This window comes from Prunus avium, chromosome 6 (genome assembly GCF_965620075.1).
Source record: "Prunus avium chromosome 6, drPruAviu1.hap1.1, whole genome shotgun sequence".
NCBI lineage: Eukaryota > Viridiplantae > Streptophyta > Magnoliopsida > Rosales > Rosaceae > Prunus > Prunus avium.
The window spans coordinates 27,691,871-27,707,929 of NC_142289.1; the positions used below are offsets into that span (position 1 = coordinate 27,691,871).

General features: G+C 36.6%; 2 protein-coding genes across 5 annotated transcripts; both read right to left on the bottom strand.

The window, feature by feature from the left end:
• Nucleotides 1-612: 612 nt before the first annotated feature.
• Nucleotides 613-5,604, bottom strand: LOC110750028 (mRNA-decapping enzyme-like protein). The gene is made up of 8 exons (XM_021950279.2): nt 5,289-5,604; nt 5,149-5,189; nt 4,959-5,008; nt 4,203-4,347; nt 3,385-3,423; nt 2,928-3,054; nt 1,688-2,146; nt 613-960 (listed from the first exon to the last, which is right to left on the bottom strand). Exons 1-8 carry the CDS (start codon nt 5,445-5,447, stop codon nt 904-906), a joined length of 1,077 nt encoding a protein of 358 aa, XP_021805971.1. The 5' UTR covers nt 5,448-5,604; the 3' UTR covers nt 613-903.
• Nucleotides 5,605-9,857: 4,253 nt separating this feature from the next.
• On the bottom strand, nt 9,858-16,017 carry OTLD1 (OTU-like cysteine protease family protein). 4 transcript variants are annotated; one of them, XM_021950271.2, is made up of 10 exons: nt 15,822-16,017; nt 15,352-15,392; nt 14,411-15,271; nt 13,479-13,640; nt 12,690-12,767; nt 11,613-11,691; nt 11,362-11,513; nt 10,739-10,804; nt 10,469-10,643; nt 9,858-10,234 (listed from the first exon to the last, which is right to left on the bottom strand). In XM_021950271.2, exons 3-10 carry the CDS (start codon nt 15,098-15,100, stop codon nt 10,020-10,022), a joined length of 1,617 nt encoding a protein of 538 aa, XP_021805963.1. In that variant the 5' UTR covers nt 15,101-15,271; nt 15,352-15,392; nt 15,822-16,017; the 3' UTR covers nt 9,858-10,019. The 4 variants fall into 4 exon arrangements, with proteins under 4 accessions (XP_021805963.1, XP_021805965.1, XP_021805964.1 ...); XM_021950273.2 differs by lacking the exon at nt 15,352-15,392; XM_021950272.2 differs by lacking the exon at nt 15,352-15,392 and having other exon boundaries at nt 14,411-15,281.
• Nucleotides 16,018-16,059: the final 42 nt, after the last annotated feature.

Sequence of the window (16,059 nt, forward strand, 5' to 3'; positions counted from 1 at the left end):
GGTAGTTTGGCATCTTTTATGAGATTTGGTTAACTGACATGGTTTGATGATCAGTTCCAACCGAAAAACCGAGCTAAATCGCACCGTGCCCAACCCTAGTGATGAGCACCAGTGAAATGGCGGTCAAAGGATGGCTGGAGGAGGGTTTCAATGCCTTAAATCTTAAATCTTAAATCTTTGTTGATTCTCGAGACGAGAATAGCCAAGAACGAAGGGGTTCAATGCCTTGTTGATTCTCTAGAATGAGAATAGCCAAGATTAAAGAGCTCTATGTTTTGTTGATTCTAACGGAATACAAGTTAATAAAAGAGAGATTTTAAGATTTCAATAACTGATTCAAGACATTTCTTACATCAACAACTGAAACAACTAAAACAACTAAAACAACTATTTATAGATATCAGGAAGATATCACTTACATTGAACCAAATCCCCTTATTTATTGTATATCTTGAACCTGCAGTTGTTCGTCTTTCATAAATCCAAGAATTTCACCTATGACTAGATAATCCCAAAATATGAAAAGACTCATCTTAATTATAGATCACTAGGACACCTATTTATTATAACTGAATGAACCTCATCTTGCATGAATCCCATGGTCCATGTATGTAAGTAGTGCTAATCTCGCTGCATCACTAACCAAACATTCAAAAGTACATGTCACAGACAATTACAATATCAAAATACACCTATATATATGTCAAGTACTATCTCATGCGAATGAGTATTGACATGCTATACATTCATACGCACACATCTGACGGGGTTACGAAAAAAAAGGAGCTGAACATAAGAAAAAGCTACACAATGAACAAAAACAATCCAGCTTGTAGATTGTATGCCGCTTCGAGTAGGATGTTCAGTGGCCTACATGCTGACAGTAAAATTTCTCTCATAAGGTTATGAATGGTGTGCATTCAGGAGTGCTCCATATACCATGTCGATGAAATGATTGTCCTACAACACATTATCAAATTATGAACAGAGTTAGTAATAATCATCATTAAGAGGAACATAAGGATTAGGCAGGAGCCTAACTCATGCAAAGAGGTTGAGTTCTGATTTGGTAGTTTACTTCACAGTCTAGATAATTAGAACTCTAGTCAACCATTGACATATAACAACTTCGGCCAAATCATCTCTTTTGTCAACTGACTTGCAATTTACCAAAAATTATTTTCCACAAACTAGATTAAAATTATCACAAAGAAAACACACACACAAGGGGATAAAAGAGAGATAAGCTTTGAATGCACATTTCCTGGTTAAATTCAATTTCACTAGTATAATTTGCTGAATCTATTAGTAAGGGTTTCAGATCCTAGGTAACGACCACAAGGAAAATCATGTGCAAGAAACAACAGTAGCTAAACTCTTTGTTCACAAAACTGGCACATTAAATCCAACAAGCAAAAAATATCAACATAAACTCAATAATTTTATCCTGTACAACCAGTAGCTAAACTAGGTATTGGTTTCTTTGATATACAGTATACCCTGTACAACCAGCTCCAAATATTTATCGAACATAAAACTACAAAATGTTCCTGGTGGATTTTGTATTTTGAAACGTTTGTCACAATATGCGTGAATGAATTTTAAAGATTAATGCAAACATGTGATCTTCTCAACTGAAAAGTGAAAGCAGTCACATAACTATGTAACACCGGTACTGAAAACTAACCTGCACAAGCAGCATGAGTGCATTTCGAACTTTGTCTCTGTTAACTGGCCCATAGTTGGGGATAGGAAAAGAAGCAGGAGTGAGAGATGGTGGAGGAGCTGGTGGTGGAAAAGGTTGTAACAAAGGAGCACCATATGGACGTTGTAGACTTACAGCAGGGTGAAGAAGAGGAGCAGTAGGCACTGATGAAGAGACACGTGGCATCGTTGTTGGTGAAGAGGAAGGAGGGACAAAAAACGAAGATGGCTTTACAAGATTATTGACCAGTTTGGTGTTGCTGTGGGATTCAAGGATGTCAAGGAAAGGGGATACAGTTGCAGATGATATCTGCATGCTAGGAATAGGGGAAGGGGCAACTCCGACTGGATGGGAAGGTAGAGAGATTGTCGAAGAAGAAGAAGACTGGTAAGGCTGTCCAGTAATTGTTGTAGTTGAAGAATTCACGATAGTTGTAGCCGTCTGCAATTAATTATAAAATTCAGTCCAGCCCAGATACAGGAAAATGAAATAAGGACATTTGTTACATAAATCTATATCATCAGTATGTTGACCAACACATGTGCATATGCAGGGGTGGAATTGTGACAAACATAAACTTATCTGCTTAAGAGAAAAGGACAAGAGTCAGAGACTCAATCCTAGATATCAAGCTGTGTGCATGCGTGTGCTGTGTTAATGTATATATATGCAGGCATCCATTGAGTATAAGAACAACATATATGCGAGCTTAAAATGTGAAAGAAAAAAAACACTATAAACCCAGCACATTTAGGGAGGTAATCCATTGGAATTATTTATTTATTTATTTATTTTAATCCAACAAAACGACTCTATTACGCATCATTGAATTTAAAAGTAAACCAATGTTACCATCAACGGCAGAAATTTTTAGACAAGCAATCTACTACTGTGTATAGAACAATCAAAATTCCTACATCGATAACTCAAAAGTTAGAAATTCATGAAACCCTAGGCAGTTGATGCTACACACTTGAAAATCATGTTAGAATCATCCCATAATCCACATGGTAAGACTAGAAAGTCCAAAAATAAAATACATACACAAAAACACACTCCAGCACACAAATAGGGTGGCTACATTTTCTATTGTTCAGTATTACAATCATATTTACGATAGATCCAAAAACAAGAATACTATAACTAAGATATCAAGTAGGAAAAATGTGAACGCCAGAACATATTTCCACAACCACATAATATCAAGAGGAAGAGAACATACACTAAAGAAGTTCACAAAGGCAGGATCATCTGGAACATCTGTGACAATGCAGGCAGTTGATGATGATGGCTCCAAAGGACCATCCATAAAAGCTATAGTTGGGACTGCTTCCAGTTCCTCAAACTCGCTACAAAAGAACACAAGACAACTGAACATTTAAGATGCTCGAAACCCAGAAGTTCTTATACTATTGTCCTGAGACCAGAATATAGGTAAAACATTCCAAAGGTTTAAAGGAAAATAAATTGTGTAATAACCCAGATCTCAGAAGTATACAAAAACAAAATATCAACCTTCAAGATGATCAATAGCACAAACCCAGAAGTTCATAATACTATTGTCATGCAAGGAAAAAAACTTATAATACCATAGATTTCAGAAGAAAAAAAATAATTATCCTTTCAACATTTCAAACGGTATAACTAAATCTGTGAAGTATGAATGAACTAAATATTACCTCTTTGTTGATGACACCTTGGAATATGCACCAAGTATCCTGGACAAAAGTAATACAAGATAAAATTGATTAAGAAACAAGACAATTTAGAATAACAAAAAAATCTGGTGAGACAACATCACCCTACAAAAACAGTAAGACATGGAAATTCTTTAAATACTGAAGAGTTCAAAACCCATTCCTCAGCTAAACTATGACCAGAATAACTGCAGAAAAAAAAAAAAAAAAAGTGCACCTACATGCACCTAGAGGGAGCACCAACACAATGACTCAACAAATAAAAAACTAGACTTCATAGTCTACCTCCAACAAACAGAGTGAAACAATTAGAGGATAAACTCCTGAGAAGGGCTTTTCCGCACACAACTATTTCAAACAATGACTCTGATAACAGATACAGATAGAGAGATTACATATTCTCTGGGCATGAGGACAGGCTTACAAATTATTAAAATTTAGTTATGTATATTTCTTCAGTCTTAAAAGGAACTAGTTTTCTTCATAGAATTGAGGATTAAATTAGTATGTGTGCTATTTGAGCAATTTAATATTTTTGAAGTATTTTATTGTTATGAAGTTGCCTACATAAATGCCTTATTGTAAATTGTAATAGGGATTTCAGACTTTGGCACACTCATTTGAGATATATTGAGTTTACCCACCAACTTTGCCTCCCTTCCTCTGTTTCTCTCTTCTCTCTGTACTTTTCAACCTCTATCTATCTCTCTTTCCACAAAGTTATTGATTGTATCAAATAAAAAACGCCACAAAGATTATAATTTTTTCAATCAACATAGACTGCAAGACGACAGCTCTACCTGCTAAAAAGATTTGCCACGTCTTCACATTCACTTGCATTGTAGAACCAAATACCATTGACCTCTCGGGCTGCATTTCGATACAAAAGATATGGAACCTGAACTTCGAATTCAAAATCTCCCAAAAGATCCTCCACCAAATTTTCTGCTTATGCAAACATATTGAATTGTTTTAAAATTCAGAAACTGAGAACAAAATAATTAAACAAAAATGTAAGCCATACAAAAATTAAAAGACAAAAACATCATCAAGCTTGTTAGTAATGTGAGGTATTCAAAACAAAACAAAATTTCTAGAAAGTCTTATAACCATACCAAAAGATCAATTGGAAGTCTTATGTAAATGTCTTGTCAAATCTTAATCTCAAATACTGTCCTCTTGATCCTTAACCTTTCATGCAGGAGCAAATGCAAAGGATTTTAAGACGAGAGGCAAAGAAGAACATCGAACCAGAAAGGAAAGGAAATTGAACAGAAAAAATAACCCAGAAATGTGGTCCAGACTCCAGTAATGATGTGACATTTGGCTTACTTTCTAAGTAAAGCCTAAACCCTGTATCAATAGTATCATAGCAAATTTTCCATCATTCAATTTCAGTAATTTCAAGCATATAATAAGGAGTAGAGTTTAGCTTGTAACAAGAGAATCTGATAAACCTATTGTCAAATACCAATAAAACTTCCAGTCGAAATAATTAGCAATGCGACCAAATGACAAATGTATCAAGAATTAGAGCAAAATGCAAATACACTGACCAGTACTCCGGCGATTCATCACAATAAACTGAAACCGAGGTTGAGCATTCCTGAAATAACAACAGCAAGAAACTTAACCCCATTTGAAGAAAAAAAATTATTAAAAAAAAACCCATAAAAATTAACACCAAAACAAACCACCCCAAATTTTACAATCCAAAAACCATCAACATAGTAAAGAGAAAATCACCTCTTGACGACGAACAGAGATCCTTCGACGTCCTTGCGACTCTGAAAATTTGAAAACCCACAGAAAATGAGTAGAACACAATCAGAGAATGACAAAAAAAATTTATAAATAAAAAAACAGAAAAAAATGAAAAAGCATACCCATTCGCTGAGGTCAGTGTTGAACTCGTAGAAGGTGACATGAGTTGCGGTGATGAGAATTTCGTCGATAAATGGGTCGATTCGCTGGAGAACAGTAAGATTGAGAAGCTTTGTGCTCTGCTGGTCCAGATTTGGCCTTAATTTCCCGTTCTGTGCCATTTTATTTCTTCTTTTTTTGCTTTATTTGTTTTCTTGCGCTGTCACTGGTTCGGTTCTCAGCCAGCAATGCCAAGCTTTCGCAGAGGAAGAGGGAGGAAGAAGAGACGCAATTTATGGAAGATGGAAAGGCCCCCACCCAAGCCTTCTTCTGTAAGTGACCCCGCGACGCCGTTCTTCACAATGACGAAAATACCCTCACATTCTTCTGCAGAATTTTCTAGAAGAAAGGAAAGGGTAGTTTCGAGTTCTCAGCTCTGCTGTTCTGCCGCTATTCTATTTTCCCGCCTTTTTATTAAAATTGTCAATGACAAATTTATCCTTTGTCGAATGACGTGCGATGCAAGGACTAACTCAGGCCAAAGTTTCGACCAAATACCAAAAAACCTGAGGCATAAGTTTTGACCATATACCAAAAAATCTATAATATTGATAATATCTAGGATATTATTATTTTTTCAGGTCTAGGATATTTTGGAATATATTCATACACATATCATATAAGTATTAATAATATCGACGATAATATCGGAAAATATTGACGTCGATAATTTCTCTCACACTTCAGCAACATTTGGCCTAAATATCGCAATAATATCAATAATATTGAGATGATAAAGACACTGAAAATTTTGAAGAGTTATTTACACTAACACCCCCTAAGATTTCTTGTGTTTTCACAAAACCACCTCAGGTCTCAAAACTTACACGAACACCCCCTGATGTTTCAGTTTGTTTTCACAAAACCCATTTTCGTTGATTGTTTGTCCAAAATTGATGATTTCATTGAAAAAAAAACTTATGCAAATGACAAAATTAATCTCAATGAAGTATATGCAATCTAATCTCAAAGCCCAACTTTGTCATTCGGATAATTTTTTTGTATAAAATCATCAATCTTTGGATGAAAAATCAATGAAATGAGTTTTGTGAAAACAATTTAAAACCTCAGGGGGAGTGTTCTTGTAATTTCTAAAACCTGACGGATTTTTGTGAAAAAGCCAAAAACCTCAGGGGGTGTTAGTGTAAATAACTAAATTTGAACTTTATAAGAACTCTATGTGGTACTAAGTCACTCGTATATCTTACCATGCAATGTATAAAGTGTAAAATGTTGTAGTAAATCATTATAAATAAATGATTATTTTGTGTTTAATCTTCTTTCATTAATTACTATATATATTCTACACTCACAGTGTTTGTCAGCTCGCTATATAATCAATTTAAATAAGTTAAACCCATCATTTCCTTCCAATTTTTTGTGATAAAGAAATAGATAATTGACTAAATAAACATCTTCCAAAGTTTCAAGAAAAATTTCCAAGTTTTTCTTACAATTGCTGTGATTTTTATCGATATCGATAATTTCCCAATATTTTCATCGAAATTTCGGTGTTTTTGGACTACCGATATTTCCGAAACCATCGATATTTTAGACATTGGGCATAAGTTTAGACCAAAAGAAAGAAAAAAAACTAAGGCATAAGTTTTCTCTATCCAGCAACTTGGGCGATTGCAATTATGGTGGAATTGGGATTCTCAAGTGGATTTTCTGGTTGCGTTTATCTTTCTGTTTTTAATGATTAATTGTCTAAGGTGGCAAATTTGTGTTACTATGTTTGTAGCCTTAATTTATGGTGTGGTAGCAGTTTTCCAGTGTCAAACTAGTCGTGGCGTGGTGGCCTGATATCCGATCTTCTCACCTCCTTAAGAGGAATGCTATTCACAATCGCTCAAAAGCGATTGTCAAAGGACTTGCTATACACGTGTACACGTTCTCATGCCTTCCAAAAAACAAATGATTTTTTCTCTTTCTTCTCTCGGTTGCCTCCCTCTCTCTCTCCCTTTCTTTTTTTAATTAGCTTTTCTCTCTCTCTCCCTCTTTTTTCTCTCCGCCTGTCTCCATCTCTTTTTCCATCGCTCTCCCTCTTCTTCTCTCTGTTGCCTCCCTCCTCCTGCTTCTTCTATTCTCTCTCTCCCTCTCTTCTTCTCTCCGCCTGTCTCCATCTCCCTTCTTTTTTTTTTTCCATCGCTCTCCCTCTCTTCTCTCCTCCTCCTGCTTCTTCTACTTCTTATTTTCTTTTTCCCCTCCGTCTTCTTCTCTGTGTCTGTCTCCATCGATGGGTTGTAAAAACCCAAACTTTTTGTAACACAAAAACAAAAACCCGAAGCTTTAAAAACCCAAACTTCTTCCTCTCTGTGTCTGTCTTCCCCCAAATCACAGTTCTCTCCCTCATATTTCTTAACTTTCTTCTCCTTTTTTGTGTTCATTTGATGGGTAATGATTAAATCAGCAGGAGAGAAACGCAGCAATTGTGGGAATCAGAAACACAAAAACTCAAGGAGAGAAACACAAATTTGCAGCGTCATAGAGAAAAGGAGAGAAACACAGAAATTTTTTTGGAGAAACGAAGGGAAAAAACAAGACTAATAGGACGAAGGGGAGAGAAAAGGAAGACAATAACTCGCGAAGAAAATAAATAACTAGCCTAGATTGATTTGTGTTTAGTTGTTGTCTGGGCTTAGCCCCAGTTTGTTAAGAAGTAGAAGAAGCAGGAGGAGGGAGGCAACAGAGAGAAGAAGAGGAAGAGAGATGGAAAAAGAGATGGAGACAGGCGGAGAGAAAAAAGAGGGAGAGAGAGAGAGAAAAACTAATTAAAAACAGAAAGGGAGAGAGAGAGGGAGGCAACCGAGAGAAGAAAGAGAAAAAATCATTTGTTTTTTGGAAGGCATGAGAACGTGTACACGTGTATAGCAAGTCCTTTGACAATCGCTTTTGAGCGATTGTGAATAGCATTCCTCAAACTTAAATCTAGAAATTGAATACAAAAACAAAGGAAAGGCAACAAAATCCACTCCTTTTTATATGGGTACTGAGCAACTGACCTTCCCCTGATATAAACATAGGTAAATTGCATTTGGCTATTTTTATATAGTTCGTATCTTTAATTTTTTAAAAAATAGATCAAGGGATAAATTGACAATTATAACATAGTTAAGCGGGCAAAACGGTAGTTTATCCCTTTGTGTGGCAATAGTTGGCGTTACCAAGTGTAATTGGAGGAAATGAGTCATTTTTGTATTTATTGGAATGTCCAAGAAAACCTAGACCTCTCCAATATGCTTTTATTGTGCGTGTAACTACCCTTTTCTAATTTTTATATTTTAATGAAATTTATTTCTAAATAAGAATTGTAGTTAACTACAAATAAATTGTCTCCTTTGCTTTATCAACCACTAAGCGCATTTCAATAAGAGCATTTTCACCCATTTGCCATGGCAAAGGGTAAAGGGAGGCAAGGGCTGTTACTATTTACATGAATAGTGTCAGTTTTTGCAAAAGGCTTGTTGTGTCTCCACCTATTACCATGGCAAAGGGCAAATACTATTCACTTTAATTTATTATTTTTTTTACTTGAATGATTAATTTGGATAAGATTTTCGATTGCTATGTGTTAATATTTATTATAAAATTCATATCTCATATTTCGGATAAGATTTTCGGTTGTCATGTGTCTATATTGAATATAAAATTCACATCTCAAATTTCATCATTTAACTAATTAAATAAAAGACAAGCAATACAACCTAATGGTTTTCATCATTTAACCAATCAGTATTGCTTGGTCCATTGTCACAAAAAAGCCTTCTCATAACATCCCTTCGTTCTAGCTTCCAAAATGTCTTTGTTTCAAGGGACATATGGCTCGTATTCATAGCCATAGTTTCCCGATCATTCTCGTCCATGTCTTGTTTGTGTACATACTCCCTTTCTCTTACAAATGCTTCATCTCTTGCATTCTCATCCGCATCTCTTTTCATGTCTCTTCAATTCTCATTCTGATGTATTTTGACAAAAAATAAAACGACGCATTTTAAATGGCATTTTATACATTCCACTCCTTTGTGATTGTGTTTCAAATGTCAATTTGCACACTCATACATCTACAATTCATGAGTTGACTAGAGAAAAATTGTTGACTCTGCACCAAATTGATTAAAAGCAAAGCCCGCAATTCTCCCTTACTTCTTTTTTCCTCGAAGAAGACAATTTCTTCCTTAAAAGAATGCATGCCTTGCTTCTTTTTTCCCTCAAAGAACTGGTTTTTCGACCCTAAGTACCAAGTTATTCTTTATACTCTTATAAGGAAAGAGTGCACGATAACTATTTTAGAATGATAAACACCATCACACAACTCTCTAAACAGATCCAGCTCAATTTGCTCATAAGCTGAAAGTTATTCCAAGTGTGAATAACGATACAGTCGAGAATGATAAACACCATCACACATCTCTCTAAACAGATTCGGCTCAATTTGCTCATAAACTGAAAGTTATTCTTAGTGTGAATAACGATACAGTTGAATTTTCCTATATCAGAATGGTGTGGCGGTACCTCTGGCAACAGATTAGTTTGATCACAAAGACTACAGTTTATTGATTTAACGTAGATAACATATTTAAGGTTCACAGGCTACAACTGAATAGGAATCATTTTCTTTACGAAGACTGCAGTTTGATCACAAAGATGACAACACCATCTCACCAACATTCCTAAATTTGTTTTGTACCAGCTCATTCAGTTGCCTTGCCTTTGCGCCTGCTACTGCTGCTAGTTTCCAATAAGTAACAAACCATGGAATCAACATCATCTCCGAATATGCTGTAAGCCTCGATCACCTGCAGGTAGCTGAACCCCATCGACAGCACGACTTGCATACTGCTGCTAAGAGGGGAATCTTGAAAACCATGGTCCCTCACTCCTAGCTTAGTCTCACTTCCTGATGATCCTGTTACTCACATGACACTCTATAGTCAGCAACACAATCTACTCAAATTCACAGGTAGCATAGAATCAATCAAGTCATTTGACAAACACATACAAAAGAGCAGCCAAAACTATATCCTACAAAAATGCAGTTTAATCCCATGTAAAATGATCCCCTGCTACTAAAAACTTAACAAGTTCATCTATCCAGTTCTGTATGTGTGGGGAAAAAGGAAAGAAAACACACGACACTCACTAGCTCCAGAAGATGATGGCTCGGCGCTAGAAGTGGAAGATTCTCTCCTTCCAAGTTGTTGCTTGAATGTGTCATCTGCATGATACTCAGCCCTCGAAGCTTCCATCACCATGCGTTCAATTTCTTTCTCAGTGAGCTCAAGATCTGAGTAGAATCGCCCCTCAGCTAGAAGTGCCTGCCAGTAGGAGAAGATGAGGGAAAAAGATATGATCATGATATTCCAGGTAATATATTCTTGAAAATTATAATGCACAAAATCAAGACACTTGCATTATCAATTTGTTGGTCTTGTTGAGCCTTAATAGCCGCCTTGACCTGATCCTTGTCAACATTTGCCTGCAGCAATGAAAAGATGAAATATCACGTTTGTTGAAGATCAATCGAAGAATGGTAATAAGCCATTAACTACTGCAAGGTTTACAGAACAAAGAACAGTTGCATATTTCTTACCCTTTATCCAAATTCCCCAAAACAAAAGAAAAAAAAAGCACACACACACACACACACACACACACACACACACACACACTCGTTACATGATGCTGATGATCAGTTCCTGACGTTTTGACAACTTCTTCGATTGCTAATACTAGTAACTGAGATTTTTTTTTTTAATGAATGGAGCTATTTCCAGCCCCCAATATCATCATCCCATTCATCTTATTTTCCACCCCCAAAAAAATTATATAAAATCACTTTACCCAAACACCCCTTGAATCAATACTCCCAAATTACCCTTCCCCTTCCTCTTTCCATAACCAGAACTTGTTATTGATAATTAACTAGACATGGATGACATAGAAAAGGAAAATCTATGTCATGCATGTGTCATCAACATAAAGTAATACTAACATAATCAAGGCCAGATGAAGATAGAATGATTAAGCACATACACCCATCCCACGAAGACAGCTGAACCCAAGTCCTGCACCAATGGTCTGACGACGTGGATCAACAAGAGAGTTGTAATGATTTCCATGATGGTAACTTAATCGTAGGGGTGGTGTGTCCGTGTCATAGCTCCCGTGGAAGATATTAATAGGTTCTGTCATCAGACATAAAGTTAACAAAAATGGTATATTGCAAACAGAAAAGTTCACTTGAAGAAACCAAAAATCATTATGCAGCTAGGATAATTCAGCACCTGTGCTATAGGAATAAATATGGATGGGTCGATTATACATTTCGGATAAGGCTTGGATCTCCACATTGTTTCCGTACACCTGACACAGGATAAAATCAATTATTAAACAGATCAGCAGTGGAAAAGATGGGGAACTGTGTGCAAAATCCCACTGAGTCAGATAATCCACTGATTATCATTAAATTTAAAATTAAGCAAACATATTCACATGATGAAACTGAAGCCACAATAATATGAAATTACTAAAAGAGGACTACTTGAAAGGCCATCAGATAATTAAACACTGAGCTTAGTAAGTAAGGAGGCCGTGAGGAAGAGTAATAGGTACCATCCAATCTTAGAGATAAGATATAAGGTTCAAAAATCACCTCAATCACCTACCATAATTGTTGACAATCACTGATAGTCATCAATGTGCCATAATTCAACTTCTAGACCTTGCACATTCTCACAATCAGAATGCATAGGAAAACCTAGTATCTATACTTCCAACGGGACAGTGCAATTGTCATCCTAAAAAACAACAGCCAATTAGGGCAATTGCGTCTCTGAGGGTGCCATGCTAGGTTAGGAAAGACTTCAGGTGGTGGGCTCAATTTACCAAGCCTGAACTACCCTCTACCTTTAATTAAACAAAAAGTTAATCAATAACCAATGTGGAATTGGCTGCACATGTGTCCCACTATGTGGTGGTCCCACGTGAGGGGGGCGTGGAACACTGAGGCCTTTTGCAATAAAACCTCACACTTGCTGGGCTATATAGGTGCTTAAGTTGTGGACACTATCAGTGTCGGTAATAGTGGGCCATAGGTTTGTCATGTTAATAGATACCACCAAGACTTTCGCTAATCTCCAACATAGACATAACTATTATGTTAATGAATTTTAAGAGGAAGAATTTAGGGATGAAATTTGAATTTGATGAGTGTCTTTGATGACAATTTGGGAATAAAGGAGAGGAATTCAGGATGCCAATCTGAGAAACTATATTGAGCTTCTTACATGTGCAGCCATACCTCCTCTGCTCAATAATATATTTCAAGGAAACAACATCAATGAAATTATGATACTGCATACCTTGTCTCTTCTTTTCCTCTTGCAATAAGAGGTGAATCCTTCTGTAATAAATTGAGAAAAGTAATCCCTCTCTCGCTCCTGGAAAAATAAAGAGAACTATGTATCAAGAATCATAATGAACTACAGCATTAAGAGGGTACAAATTAGATTATGATAATTTCCTTTCTGGTCTAGTATGACTTTCTTTTGGAAAACTATCAGCTAATTGATGAGATTATAATAGTGAAAGGCAACATTTCTTTTCTCTCCGGTAATTTATTTTCTTTACCAATTAGCGGCTATGAATATAAATTACAACTGTTTTCGTATGAACAAAACATATACTCTTCTCCCTGATTTTATTCCCTTCTATTATTCAGTTCTTTCACTTTTCTTCTCATTATTCACGCACAAAGCACAACAAATAAATTATTGTTAAGACTTGAGATACCCACTAACTGAACAGAAGGTCTACCGACTCATTCCACCAATCAACTTGAAATATCATTTAGCAACAGGATCTACTACATGAATGAAACTCATTATGATGAACCAACCTCAGACAGTACATAACATTGTTCGGCAAACCCACTGTTGGAGAACAAACCATATAGAAATGGAATACTTTCAAGAAGAATTCAGAGTTCTTTTTATTATTTGTGAGCATGTAGTAACATTAAATGACCATATTCCCAATTAACCTCTCATAGAATTAAAAAGTGAAAAAATGTGTACAAATGTAGTATTGTGCAGTGGCTAAAATGATCATACTAGCATACAACAGAGAAGATCACGGATAAGGAATCACACCATATAATCTATGCACATTTGCCTGATCAAGTCATATGCTTCAGAATCCCCATAAACTTGATCAGCAACAGCACGAAAGAGACAATTCCCATCCTCCAGCATTCTTTTCACTTCAAAACCTTTTGCACGTCTAATATCAATTTCAAACTGTCGTTCTCTTTCCTGACATACATTGAAAATGTCAAATTGAGATTTCTGAATTTGAAGTGAAGAATGGAGCCAACAAATGATAACATCAAATTGAGAGTGCAGAATGCAACCTCCAAAGTTTCACCTAAAAAAGAATAAATGTTTCAAAGATACCTCCTCTTAGAGGATTCGCTTCTGTTTGAGATTCTTTGTTGAAACATTTCAAAGGCATTCCCCTTACTACAGTTCTAATCGATTTTGTAGTTTGGAGGAGTGTAGTTGGTGGACATAGGAAGTTACTATTTCTAAGGTTTTTAATAAAATGCAAGTGGTCAGTGTTTCTGGATTCTTTATGGTTGAGTGATTTTTCTTGTATTTTAGCTGTGGCTTCTTGTTTTTGAAGGGTAGTACTTCTGTGGGCTGCTGCTCCACTTTCATTGTACTTCTCATTTCTTTTAAAACAGTTATCTTAGTTCTTATAAAAGAACTGAAAAAATAAGCATCATAGTTTTGTCAAGGAAGATGTGAGGATACAATTGGATATAAGTAGAGCTCTAATTTGAGAAACCCAAAGTATTGTTTTGTGATATAATGTAAGGAGGTTCAATTTTGAGATGCGATTAGGCTAGCGTGCCCAAAAATCAAAGCAAAATTTTAAATATTGTAACAAAAATCGCTAAAAGAGATGAATATCTTATGCCATGCTTTTCAATTCAGTATAAACCACCAGGAATATATGCAATAAAATCCATGAGACAGACAGACTTGCCTAGATGTTTGTATATATGAGATCAGAAACTTACAACATCATCATAGGAGGATACAAAGCAAGGGCTCTGTTCATCAGCACTATTGTACCCCTCGCCTTCACCATGAGACCGGGGGGAAGAAGGCCGCGACCCAGTTGGTGAAGTCCTAGTTGAAACAACAGGCCAGGCAACTGCTCTTCTCGAAGGTCCAATTCGCACAGAATTTGAACTTCCTGATACAGATCTCCTTGAATTTGAGTTTGCTGAGGAAAGTTTCGGGGGAGGAACAGGAGGAGGTGGTGGCTGAGAACTCCCAATCGCATTTTGTAAAGAATCCCTGCTTGAGTCCACATTTTCAACTGTCACCTTTTCAGAAATCCTCAACCCACCTAAACCTTTCATCATTTCCCCTGGGTCTGCAACGTCATTTTTACCAACTTTCTCCCCCTCAGCTAGCTCATCACTTGAACTCACATTGTCGTCATTATGAATGCTTTCGGTCAAAAGATCGTCATTTTTTACAGCCTTATTGTCACCACTCCCACAATACTCTGACAGCTCATCAACAATAACATGTTCCTGTGCCTCCTCTCCAATTTCCTCATCTTTCACAGCTGAAACAACCTGAGGACTATTAACCTGTGGCTGTGCCCAACCTGAAGAGGACCCAGACAAGGAAGAAGGACGGCTTGGGTTTGAAGAAGAACCACTTGAAGAACCTCGCTGAACCAGAATCCGAGTCATTGCATTCAATGCTTAACGTCTCCAACAGAAACACTAACCTAATCTCCTTCACAAAACCCCAAACTTAGAGTTATGCTTGTCACGGGTTCTGGCCTTGGGCGCAGTCACGCCTATCCCTTGGCTGAAGGTTTGCTTCCAGCCCAGCACGTTCTGCTCCTTAGGAAACGATCTCTGCATTCCCCTAACAATTCTCATGAGACCCAGAGCTCGAACTTTAAACAAGAAAACCCTCTAAGCTACTCGAATTTTACCCGAAAAATTGCCAAAAATTTCACCCTTCAACTATCCCAAGCTGCAAGCAACAAACACCATACATTTCCAAGAAAAATCAACAAAACAAAACAAAAACGCAGCTTTCTAATAATCCGCTTGGCTTCTGAGGAAAAAGATAGGAAAACTAACAAGATTATAACAAAACCCTTACTAAACTTGGGGAAAGTTTATCACTTTATCAAAAAAGCACAACATCAACAAAACACAAAACTCAAATCTTTCTACTTTCTTTCAATTTGTTTCCCTTTTCCTACCTTTCCTCAGCAACCAAGCAGACACAAATCCAACACAATCGAATCAAAAACTCCAAAACTCCACGACCCACGGCAGAAAAACATCAATCAGGGGCATCAAAGACGACCCAGTTAAAAAAAACGCACATAATTAACAAATTCCGTGAATTAAATAGAAAACCCTAGGGTTGACTCAGCACGAGTTGGCGACTCACCTGAGAACAAAGATAGAAACAGAGCCTTCTCAAGCTTCAAGCGCGAGTCTGAGATCTGCAAAAGCTGAGCGAAATTTAATCAATTTTAATTAAATTTTAACAAAATTCCTAACTTTTGTGTTAAGGGTTTTGTTGATTTTGCAAGGTGAAAAAGAGCAGAGAGAGGAGGAAGAAAGGGAAAGAGAACTTGCGAGGAAGAAAATGGGAGGCTGCGTTTTAACGGAGGGTGGGAGACGGC

Bases quoted from the DNA above. Each gene is read 5' to 3' on its own strand.
- LOC110750028 (XM_021950279.2), bottom strand. From the start codon at position 5,447: ATGGCACAGAACGGGAAATTAAGGCCAAATCTGGACCAGCAGAGCACA. The intron at 5,190-5,288 runs GTATGCTTTTTC...TCAAATTTTCAG, and splicing joins ACACTGACCTCAGCGAATGG to AGTCGCAAGGACGTCGAAGG. The intron at 961-1,687 runs GTTAGTTTTCAG...AATGTGTTGTAG, and splicing joins CACTCATGCTGCTTGTGCAG to GACAATCATTTCATCGACAT.
- OTLD1 (XM_021950273.2), bottom strand. From the start codon at position 15,100: ATGACTCGGATTCTGGTTCAGCGAGGTTCTTCAAGTGGTTCTTCTTCA. The intron at 13,641-14,410 runs GTAAGTTTCTGA...AATGTATGTCAG, and splicing joins TATCCTCCTATGATGATGTT to GAAAGAGAACGACAGTTTGA. The intron at 10,644-10,738 runs GCAAGTGTCTTG...TCCTACTGGCAG, and splicing joins AAGACCAACAAATTGATAAT to GCACTTCTAGCTGAGGGGCG.